The 12608-nt window shown below is 37.9% G+C and overlaps 1 protein-coding gene across 1 annotated transcript in view; it reads right to left on the bottom strand.

Annotated features, from left to right (window-relative positions):
* Positions 1 to 264: 264 nt before the first annotated feature.
* Positions 265 to 12608, bottom strand: part of LOC138757011 (choline transporter-like protein 1) — an 81879-nt gene continuing 69535 nt past the window's right edge. Inside the window, exons 13-16 of the mRNA XM_069923593.1 lie at positions 9574 to 9711; positions 8570 to 8806; positions 7951 to 8019; positions 265 to 1675 (exon numbers count right to left, since the gene is read on the bottom strand). Of these exons, the coding sequence (XP_069779694.1) occupies positions 1652 to 1675; positions 7951 to 8019; positions 8570 to 8806; positions 9574 to 9711 (468 nt within the window). The 3' untranslated portion in view covers positions 265 to 1651. The remainder of the gene's footprint in view (positions 1676 to 7950; positions 8020 to 8569; positions 8807 to 9573; positions 9712 to 12608) is intronic.

The raw sequence follows: 12608 nt of genomic DNA, 5'->3' as shown, positions 1-12608 counted from the left end.
TTAGCAGGACGGTTTCAGATTCTGAACATGATTAACAATGTAACCCCATTTCCCCACCCCACCAGCAACCCACTAAATGAGTGAGTAAATGACCCATGTTGCAATATTGAGTGAGCTGTTCACACTGGACCAACAATTCCCTGGTTCATGTGGATATCGCAGATCTGAGGGGGGGCAACCTCCAGCGGTGATGTCCTGAGTGATGTATTATGTACTCGCAGGGCAGTGAAATCGTAGTGGAAATAAAGCACAATTTATGAAAGATCATGGGAAAAAATGCGCACAATTTAATAAGAGATATGCATACAATGTATAAAAGAGCGCGGGCTTCAGACTGTTCAAACTTAGGTCAAGCCCACATACCACCTCCCTCACAATCTGGCAGACCTAGTATCAAATCTTTGTGCTTTGTTATTAACACCTACACTAAAAACCTCTGAAATATAACTGCACTGATATTAAAACTACCAGACTGACACATGCAGACATGTGTCAGTTGAGCAGGTTGCCCATTCATACTGGAGCCGAGTCAACTCGGCTGGGCTCGGATAAAACCCCCTGGATTGTATCAGAGCCCGGTTGAATTTTTCCTCCCCCTGCTGCCCAGTTGGGAGCTGTCATACTGGCAGGTGACCCGCTAAATACCACCAAATTGCCCAGTTCAACCCACGTTCAGTGGCAGTGTGAAAGGGGATACATTAACTTCACTAAGGTCATGATTCTACTGGAAATAGGAATGGTCCCATTTCTGAACAGAAACAGAATAGGAAAAACCATTGATTTCCCATCACCCGTTCTAGCTGCAGCTCTACACACTAATAGTTGTGAAAGTAGAAGTAAAACAATGTTACTGAAACACACAGATGTGGACTTCACTTTGCATAAACTAACCATATGAACTCTTTCTCTTGCAGTCCAGTAAACTCCAGAGCCTGGGATTGACTAATCAGCAGAACTAGATGTGCAATGTCAAGAACTTGAGGTCCTGATCATTTAAAACAGGGTTATGGCCATTCATCACATTGCTTGTGGTTTGTAGAAAACAATCTTTCATCCTAAATGCAAAATTTTCCCATCTGCTATATTTAGTCATTTATAGAAACCTACAATTCTGAGTTACCCTGACAATAAAAATCACTAAAAAAGTGAAAAAAGTGACAGTTTAATCCTGAGATTTTAGTATAGCAATTTCATTAGGAAGGTTGTAACAGAACTGCAGTGTACTGCACGAGGATATAAAGCAAAAGAAATACTATGCAATTCTGAAAAAATACTACAGCCCTGCTGTCGTACGAAATATTATTGCAGGTTCTGCACACAGAATGAGTGCAAGATTATAATGTCTACAAAGCAAATTAGTGTGGCAAAAAAAAGGTAACTTGTTCCAAAGTTGTACAGTAGTGGTTATACAGTTTCCTCCTCTCCAGATTAGTATACATTTTCACCCATGTAACTAAAATTAATGTACTGCTCTGAATAGGTTCCATGTCACAGGAAATTGGCAACATTTCAGTTAGGAAAAAGTAACAAATTTATCCTCCAGGCAAACGCAAAATCACATGAACCATTATACTCCCCTCTTATTTGTGGGTTAATAATACACTCAAATGTATAAAAGTGATGTATTGCCTGTGTTCCTTAGATCCTGAAATCAAGCGTTACCAGATCCAGAGGCCTAGAAAGATAAACAGGAGTGCAGTGCAATCTTAGACTACTTGAATTTTAAAAAAATACCACTCTACTGAAGAAAAAAAAAAAATCTGACTCCTATCCCCAGCTTTTCCAATCAAAATACAGTAATATTCCCAGTATCGGGAATTCAAGCAACTGGAAATGTAAGCAACTGGCAAAATTAAAAAAAAATCAATGAAACAAACAAAAGTTAGGAATTAAAAAAAAGTTTAAAATTGTAAAAGTAAATGTTCTGCAAAGCAAGACACAACCTCTTGGTAGCAGACATTCAGCCAGCGGAGTGCCCTGGTCGTGCCCCATCTGCAGCAGCTGTTTGAATAAAATGGTGGCACCCAGGATGAAGCCATTTTGATGCCATTTTGGCATCTCTCCAAAAGTGTCTCCCATTCCCTGGCTAGTAAGAGTCTTTAACTTTATTACTACTAAGTATTGTAGTAAAGCTTTATCTGTAAACTTGGGGAAAGGTGGTGGGGTGTTAATTATGACATCGACATGGTTTGCACAATGCTGATACAGTGTCAGCGACTAAATTTTGCAAGTTACGGGAATTACCTGATTAAAGTGAACTTTACATAATTAAGGTCTTCAATACTGATTATTTTTCAAATTACATTTTGTATTGCCTTTTGTTTTGGTTTTAAACTGTTTAATCTTAATGCACTGGAAGCCGAGCCTCAGTCAACTGGAAAATTCACATATCTGACATCCACAATCACCAAAGGTGTCAAAAGCTTACTGCGCTGAGAATACTTTTATAATTTTTTTTAAACCATCAAAACTAATGGCTTAATTGTGCTGACACTGTGGTTAAGTGAAAAAAAAACACAAATTGTGAAAAGAAAACACAAATGCTGGAGAAGCTCAGCAGGTTAAAATGTGTCTTTATGTAGCAAAGGTGAAGATACGTCACCAATGTTTCGGGCTTGAGCCTTTCCTCAAGGTGTGGGGGAACATGAGAGATGTCCGAAAAAAAAAGTGGGAAAGGGTGAGGGGTGGTGAGGCTCATCTGCCCCTAGACACAATAAACACAGAATCCCCCTCACCCTTACCTACCACCCCACCAGTCTCTGCATCCAACATAATATCTGCTGGAATTTTCCAGCACTTACTACAGGACCCTACCACCAGACATATTTTTCCTTCTCCTTCCATTTCAGCCTTCCGCAGGGACCGTTCCTTCCATGACTCCCTTGTGCACTCTTCCCTCCCCACCCATTGTCCCCTCGGCACCTTCCACTGTGGTCATAGGAGGTGTAATACCTGTACCCACACCTCTTCCCTCACCACGGTCTGAGGTCCCAAACAGGCCTTTCAGGTAAAGCAACATTTCACCTGTACCTCCAAAGAACTCATTTACTGCATTTGGTGCACCCTCTGTGGCCTTCTCTACATTGGTCGCAGATTAGGAGATCGTTTCGCCCAAAACATAGAGTTCATTGCATTCCACTAATCAACTTCTTCCCCCCCCACCCCTTTTCCCCCACCCCTTAACTAGTTATTCCAGTTCCTACTTTCTTTTTCTCTCCACCTAGCCCCTCTCCCCTTCCTGCGGTCCTCCCCCCACCCCTCCATCTGTCATCTCCCACTCTCACCAGCCCCCTCCCCGTTTTGCTTGGACATCTCTCATGTTCCCCCACACCTTGATGAAGGGCTCAAGCCCAAAATGTTAGTGATGTATCTTTACCTTTGCTACATAAAGGCACTGTTTGATCTGCTGAGTTTCCCCAGCATTTGTGTGTTTTTCCCAAAGATTAAACAATCATTTGCCAACATTTCATGTACCAAAATATCTCAAAGTCACAATCATGGCAGGCATAATTAAAAGAGCCTTGCATTAATGCTGTAGCATTCTATGGTTCAATGTTTTGAATGTTTATCAATTCAAACACCCTACTTTCCCTTGTATCCATTCTTTGGCTCAAAGGATCTTGTTATATTAAAATAAATTCTTAAAACCAGGTCAATTGAAAGCATAAAGGAAACATTAAAACAATCGATCTTAAAATAATTTGCAATGTAAATTTAATTGCTACTGCTGATGTCCCATCTTTTGACGTCTTTTTGCATAAAGCCATCTTTGGACAAAGTCAGCTGGTTTGTTATTTGCTTTTTTTCTTAGTTCTGAAAATTATTTAAAGAGAATTAAAAGGATCCATTGGCCCAATGGAACCAGCTTTTAGTTCACATGACACTATACTGTTCGTCAGGCAGGAAATTTTACGAAGAGTGTGGATGAACAGAGGGACCTTGGGGTGCAAATCCATACATCCCTCAAGATCATTACACAGATTGATAGGATAGTTAAGAAGGCCTATGGGATGCTGGTCTTCATTAATAGAGGGATGGAGTTCAAGAGCAGAGAGGCCATGCTGCAACTCTACAAATGTCTGGTGAGGCCACACTTAGACTACTGTATTTAGTTCTGGTCACCTCATTATAGGAAGGATGTGGAAGCTATGGAGAGGGTGCAGAGGTAATTTACCAGGATATTACCTGGATTGGAAAATAAGTCTTATGAGGCAAGGTTAGTAGAGCTAGTTCTTTTCTCTTTGGAAGGATAAGAGGAGATTAATAGAGATCCACAAGATTATGAGAGGCATAGATAAGGTGAACAGCCAGCACCTGTTTCCCACGGCAGGAATAGCAAACTCCAGAGGACATATATTCAAAATGAAGAGAGGTAAGTTTAGGGGAGACGTCAGGGATAAGCTTTTTTAAAAATATAAACACAGAGTTGTGGTTGCCTGGAATACATTACCAGGGATGGTGGGAGGCTGAAACATTAGGGGCATACAAGGACTCTAGACAGGCACATGGATGGAAGTAAAATAGAGGGTTAAGGGGTAGGGAGGGTTTAGTACTCCCCCCCTCGCAGAAATATATTAGCTGGCACAACATTGAGGGCCAAAGGGCCTTTGCTGTGCTGTAGTGTTCTATGTACTCATGCACATCTTTTGCTTTAGACGTAATCCACATTGAATGATGTGACTTTAATACGATACATGTTTAGAATTCTGTCACTAAAGTTAAGGTTTGTTTTTTGCTGGTTACACTTTTCTCTTAACATTTTGTCCATTTTAGGGTGAAGTATGTGTGATATTTTCATGCAGTTCACAATACAGACATTTAAGCCAAAATAAACTTTAAACCAGCTGCCTGTGGGAAGCACCCTCACTAAATTTAAAAAAGTTGCGCATTCCATTTTTTAAAAACTTCAGAGTACAAATTTGGATTGATACTTTATTGTAATATTGATCAAAGCATCATCTGCATACTACATTATTCTGAATAGATAACCCTGGATTCTAGATATGCATTAATTTAATAGTTTATATTTCTGCTTCAAATGGGGAAAAGTGATGTTTTGTGTGTTTATTAAAATTATTTTTATAAAATGATTTAATTTCAATTATTAAAAATCTTCAGTCAAGTGAATGCATCAACATTTGGGCTTCAAAGGGTGACTAAATCAAAATAACATGCCACATCTGCACACTGATTTTGCAAAAAATAAACTAAGGCTGTTGAATGATTTGAGATCCATTTGCCCAGATTTTAATTTAAGAGATACAGCAGGATAGCAAGCCTTTCAGGCCCACATGCCTGCACTGATTTATTACACCCACGTGATCAATTAAACAATTACCCCTCAAGTCTTTAAAATGTGGGAGGAAACCCATGCTGTCACGAAGAGAACTACTCATAGACAGCAGCAGATTTAAACCCAGATCTCTGACACTGTAATAGCATTGTGCCCACTGCTGTGCCTCTCAATGTGGGGGAACACCTGTGCAGGACTCAAGCTATTTATTAGACATTGTCATAAAGTCTAGCCTTATGCTGTTTCTTTTGAGAAGACTGCATATTTCATCAATTATCATGTTACTTCATTCAAACAGATGTTGGAAAAAAAAAGCCAACTCTTCATTCCACCATAAAATGTTTATAGCACCTGAAATGATCCAGATGGTCTTAACCAGGGCCCTTTAAGAAAAAATTTCAGCAAGCTACTTAGTTTCATATTGGAGACCACTCCTCTATTTTCTCATCTCCTTCAACTTAATTTAACAGAATCTCTATTCTCTTTGCAACAATCAGGCACACTGTCTTGTCAGTGGTTTTACTCTTCCGCTTCTCAATAAGACGAAGCCACAGAACAACTCATTCCATTGACCATTTCATCTTATTGGAAAGATAAATGAGGGTGATGTGCATTGAAAACCATGTGCAGCATTCTAAAAGCAAAATGCAAATTCTGCACTGTTGTCATTTATTTAATTAAAAAGGGAAAACAAGTACTATTTACCTCTCAGTCAGTGGCATTAAAATGGATCATTATTACCGTATTGTTAGATCTTGCTCTTTGAATTACAAGCAACATTTCTTACATTAATGATCCATGTCAACAGGACTTCATTGGCCCAATATGAATTCATTCCTTTTGCCCCAGAAAGCATTTACTTAGGTTTTCAAACACACAAGCCCCAATTTCCATAACTTTGCTTTTTAAATTAATTTTTAAAAGGGAACATGCAGGAAAAATGCTCACTTACTCCAAATACAAAAGGTAATCAATTACATAAAACAACATGTATAGAAATATTTAAGGCTGAAAACAATTTGGAAATTAGTTTCATTTGCAAAACAAAAGTTGAAAGCTGAAGAAAACAAAAAATGGAATAGTTCAGCAAATACACAATTTCACGAGTCCATCATCCCACTGTACCAGTTAGGGTAGACTATATTAAGACTATACTATATATAGACTATATTAAACTGCAGACTATATTAATTTTGAACAATATAAGCCTTTTCTCCCCCACTGGCATCCCAGTTAATTGGCCACGCTGTGTCCTGGGGGTAGGAAGCCGTTTGTGCTGTTTCCATTGGGCTACCTTTAACTGGGATAATGACTTCTTTTCCACTGAACACACTCATCCCCAGGGATCGAAGAGTCTACCTTCGAAAGAATGGAATGAATGGAAGCTGTCCTCTTTCCACTGTTTTAATCAGCATCCCAGCGTCAACTAACCCCGGGAATATGAGAGGCTGTCAATCCCCAGCTTGATTTGACGTCATTTGACTCTGGCGTGCTGACTGCTTTTCTTTTCCACTGGACATTTAACTGGTTAATTTCCTGTTAATTCCAAGGTGCCAGTGGAAAAGGGGCTATAGATTACCTAAAGTGAATATATTAAAAAGATACTAAAATCTTAAGTGTTAAGTTAATTTGCAATGGAGACTTCATGTTTTGTATCTATTGCCTTCAGAAAATGTTGCAAAATGAAACTAAACTAGATTACACTATTGCAAATCAAATCTTAAGCAATGGAACTCGTGTTCAATATTAGACAAATATTTTACCACCAATGCTGAATGTTAACTAAAAAATGAGAAATTAAATTTTAATCAATGATCCCTCCATAAATTGATGATCAAACTTATTTGTGTGCAGTTTTCTAAACCAAGGTGATTCGCGTAACTTATTCTGCACATTTGCTATTCTTAGTTGTTGCTAATTTGTTTAAAAAAAGGACTGAAAAAGAAATGTGGGTTTTAAAAGATAAAATTGTGTGTTATTGTGGGATCTAGATGTGCATAATATAAAATGTTCAAGATTTGGTTTTTAAAAAACATACTTAATGCCACTTAACTAATGCTAACCAAAACAAATCCTGAAAATGCAACATGTGTAACATCATAACCAATTGCAAAGTTTTAAATCACAGCCCTAACTCTCCCAGGTACAGAAGTCATTATGTGCAACTTTTATCTAATCTTAATGGGCATCTCAGCAGGGAAATAAAGCTGACAAGCCCTACCTTGCAAAAAAAAGTCATTCACTAGCTCATCTTAACAAGGATGAAAAAAGGTGGCAGAAAAGTCAAAGGGCAAAATATTTAAGAATACTTAGCCATATTGTTGTCAATATAAGCACTATTTTTTTTCAGTATGTTGGGCTTCAATTCTCTCCTATATGCCAAGATCAAAAAGTGCAAGAACAGCATTTGCACGCTTCAAAATATAAAATTACTCGAGTCCACAGTTTCAGCTAACTGCTACAGGGGGGTAGCGAAATAAGGAAAAAAACTCTCCAATCCAGCTGATTGGTAAATAGATAAAGAGGAAGAGCAGCAGATCCTGAGTAATGCACAAAGCAAAGACATCACCAGAATGAGACCAGTCAACAAAGACAGAGACACACAAGTAATAACAGTGAAACTCCTGGAGAATGGCAGATTCCTCACTTTCACCTACCATTGATTTCATTTCAGCCCCACTGCCAGTGACAGATCGCATTGCTTTCCTGCTCTCATCCATGAATTCCTGAAACAGATGAAGTAACCATGAAGTTAGAACTGCACTAAAGATCACCATTCATGCCAAAGGTTAATTAAACATGAAAAACTGTTTCTGCATACAATTAATTAACAGAAATTCATAGGACAAATGAATATTTAATATCAAAGCCAGAATTTTAATCCTGATGAAAATGCAATATTCAATATTTTAAGACTCAAGTTTGTCAAATTGGTCACATAATAAATGATTTTTTTTTAAAAAGGGGGAAGTGATTTCCACAGCATCACCCTTCTTTCACTTTGTTCAACGATAGGTGGGGATAGGGCAGATATGTTAATACTGAGAAATTTAAGGCAGTTGAGAAATGAAATTAGTTCAACGTTACTCGTTAGAAGACGGGTGGGCATGAAAATTTAAATATTAGCATTGATAAAACATGAGAAATTATTTTTAAGATTCTCCAAATACAATATCCTAATCTTAATCAAGCATTAAATTTGTCAATTATTCCAATACAAGTCTCCAGGGATAACGTTAATTAAGGCACAAACACTAACTTTTTTCTAACACTCACCATTAAGCTTTTATCCATGTAATACTCTCGTCCAGGGCTCCCATCATTGTGTTTGCAGTCAATAGCAAAACAGAGGAAAAGGACATCCACCACCATCTCATATATGGACAAGAAGCAGTGTGACACAAAGAAGGCGAACAGGCAAATAATGATGAGAGGCAGGACCCACACAGTATAATCACGCTGGTAATTGAGCAGTATTATCCCAACAAAACCTGTGACTAACACTATGAGCAACTGAAAATGGAACAAAATGGCAAAAGATTAACAATAGGATTACAAAGGAAACACAGAGATTCAAAATATTTTATAGCAGTCAATCTATCTGCATGAATTTGAATGTAGACATTGTTGCATGCTTTGGAAAATAAAACTTTTTTTTGTTTGCAAAGCTCCAAAACCTTAGCATGGATCACAAGCAGTTCAATAAAAATAAAATGAAGGTTAATTCTTAATTTCAAACATGCCAAATATCATTTGTGTACAATCTGCAATGGTTTAGCACATAACAATCGCAAGCAGACCACCCATTCCTCACAGAACCATTTTACACCAAGCTCAGAGGAGGTAATAAGGCTCAATGTTCTGTTTCATTAAGGTCCTCCTTAAACCTTCCTCTTTTAAAAAGAGGTGTAGGTTGGAGAAATAGGAAACTCCAGGGTTGAGAGTCTACCACCTTGTAATGGAACAAATAAATTTATCATTGTTGAAGCCAGAAATGGAGGGAAAAAATTATTTGGGAAAAGTGTAGAATTGAAAGAGATAATATAAATTTCTAGCCCTCCACCATTTCCTTGTATCTTGGTCCTCATCTTCAATTTTACTTTTCCTAGTTCTGATGAAATTTAATTGGCCTCATGTTAACCGTTTCTCTCCACTGCTACTGTGTAACCTCCTGATTAAGTGCTGAAACTGCACAAGCTGCTGCTGTCTTACTGATCAGGTTTACTCTTAAAGACAGTGCATGTTAAAAAGCCAAAATAAGTTAAAGTCAAATTACAAACCTTTCCCAGAAACAGCACAAAATCACCAACTGTGTTTATTGCTGCCACTCTCATAGCATTCTCCACCAGTATCACAATGGCATCCTTGGCAGATGTGCAAAAGCTGGTACCATTTATAGCTGTTGCTATATATGCATTCTATCAATAAAACAAGATTCAAAATCATTAATACCAGTATTTCAAGTAGAAATATTTTAACTTGCTTCATAAAATATTCCTTTAATACGATAATGTGTTTGTGTCAACTTGAAAAAGACCATCATGGAGTAAGTTCAAGATTGGAATAACTAAGTGGACAAGGTTGAGAGTCTGGAAAAAATACAGGTAAACTAAAGTTTGTACCACACTTTCTCTGCAGCTAATTTCTACCATGATTATCCTATTGATAAACATACCATATCACTCTTGATACATTTTGTAATTATTTACTTTTCAATGACAGTGGTCTCATAATTTTGTTTATTATTTCCTCTGTTTTTCTCTTTCAAGATCTTTCCCATGAGCAATAACTTTCTTTCAATTTCCCAATTGAGGTACAGGTATAACCCGCTTTACAAATAATTGAATTATGAAAATTCACTTTTATGAAGAAAGCGGTGTTCACTTTTATGAAAGGTTTTTCACTTTTACAAATAAAAGTGGCCAGTGCAGCAGTCAGCAGGGTGTCTGGCATGTTATTTTAGGTTTTATGTGTTATTTGGTATGATTTGGTTGGGGGGGGGGGAGTGGCCAACAGTGTATGGCCGGCCAGGCGGTCAAAACTCCCTGTCTGCCCGATTCTGATAAGTCAAACTACACTGTGCATACATCATTTCTACTTTATATAGGCTGTACATTTATCTTATCATTCCTGCTTTTTATAAATTGTTAGGCTTTGTGTGTTATTTGGCATGATTTGGTGGATTACTTTTTGGGTCTGGGAATGCTCAAAAATTTTTGCCATAGAAATCAATGGTAATTGCTTCTTCGCTTTATGCCATTTCACCTTATGAAAGGTTCCATCGGAACACTCTAGCTTCATAAAGTTGGGTATACCTGTACATAGCACCTACCCTTCAGTGGATCCCATATTCCACAATGAAATGCACTCAATTTCCGACAACTCATGCAATCAGAACAATAAATGTAAAGATCATTTTCCAATTATAATCTTTGTAAGAATGGTTCAATTATTCTTATTCTGCTGTTTTTCTCTCACCACAGCATAGTAATTCTTCACAAGTATTTTCCAATTGCCTTCTAAAAGTTATTTGAGCAAATTCACTCATCACCTACAGATTGGCACGGATTGTGCCACATCTGACCTCCACAACCTGAAAGTGTATCAAGATGGTGAGGCAATGACTAGGCTCCAGAACATACTGACAAATTTTGAAAAGAGAAGAGTTGTGGAAAGGGCTTCATCTTCTCAGGTCTGTCATTCAAGTTTGTTGTCACAAACTAAGATGAAGTGAGAAAGTGTGCTTTGCAGGCAGTCCAGTTAGATATCCTGTACACAGCACAGCAAGTACAGAAGTGCAGAGACAGAGATCCGCTGGTATTTAAAAAAAAAAATGTATTTTGTATTCAAAGGCAATTAAACCACTAAGACTGTTGTAGATAAAACAATTTAAAAATAAAAAGGTACAGTCAAACAAAAAAAAGATAAGAACAAAATATGAAACAAGTAACCTTTCTCTTTTCTACTAAAGGCCAAGTTGGGAACCTCCAGTCAAATGAATGATGCAGATTCTTGGGCGAATGTTACTGGTTGAGGAATGATGCCTGCTGGTGAAGGATCTGCAAAGGTGGGAGGAGGGAGCTATGTGGGCAGGAAGGTGAATTCTTCATGTTGTGCCAGGAAACCCTCACAAGACAAGACTCAATTGTCGGACATAATGGGTCATCTGGCCAGTTGTGTCTGCTCTGCTATTCAGTGAGATCATGGCTGATCTGATGACAATGAAGAAAATTCAAACACTTGCTGCAATAAAAAGAGACAATTATCTGATTTTAAATAGAGCCCCTGCATTTAGACCATCAATTGTGGCTGTAGATGATAAAATAAAACCATCAATTGGCATGAATTCATAAGGACAAACAAAAGTCAATATACCAAACTATCAGACATCAACATAACTCAAACAGCCATTTTTGCTTTTCAGGAAAAAAAAACAATTGTTTATGGGCCCAGAGGACCCCAAAACCCAGCAGCAATAGAAATTCACCAAGACAAATGGTTAAACAAAAGTTACTCTTAATTATCTTTAAATGTGAAAACAGGATCAAGCTCTAACTTATTACTATTAACTTGACCCCCTTCTCATTATAAGTGCACTTGTATGTAATGTGTGTGTAAGTTCAGAAAAGTTCTTTGATTCACAGTCCAATCTCAATCCTCCAAGTTCACCAGTATCAGGCAATTCTTATACTGTGCACAGAATTTAACATTTATGAATCTTCATTAGACTTTGTTGGTTTTCAGAGAGAGATTTGTTGCTCGTTGGACACCCACAAATGATTCCTTGAGATCAACCACTTCAGTGTCTTGCCGAAGAAACTTGCCCCATCAGGGTTTTCCAGATGAACAACTCTTTCTTTCAGGCCATCACAGAGTTCCTTTTTGTTTCCCTATTTCAAGTGAAACATTATACAGCCAGCTATCTCCTTTTATCTGGACCACAAGAGATTTGAGCAGGCTGAACTCACAACCCGCCTTCAAAATGGGTTTTTCCCACAAGTTTGCCAGCTTGTCCTGTTCCAGTCCCACTGTTGCTGCTGAACAGCAGAACTGAATTCTCTCTCTCACTCTCTGAGAAAACCACACGACCCTCGGAGAACAGCAAATTGCACTCAGACTGCAATCTTCTGAGTTTGTTCATCTGTTGCTTTCCAAAACAATAATGCATTACTTCACAGTGTGTCCAATTAACACCTACTTTAAAATTCTCTTTAGGCATTCTTCAAAATTTTTGCAAAGGCACTTGGAGCCTGGACTGTCTGGCTTGAGCCATGCTCTTACATTTTAAATGAGATCTGTTTTGATGTGTTTGTAT

This window comes from Narcine bancroftii, chromosome 1, assembly GCF_036971445.1.
Source record: "Narcine bancroftii isolate sNarBan1 chromosome 1, sNarBan1.hap1, whole genome shotgun sequence".
Lineage (NCBI taxonomy): Eukaryota > Metazoa > Chordata > Chondrichthyes > Torpediniformes > Narcinidae > Narcine > Narcine bancroftii.
This window is presented reverse-complemented; position numbering and strand designations above follow the sequence as displayed.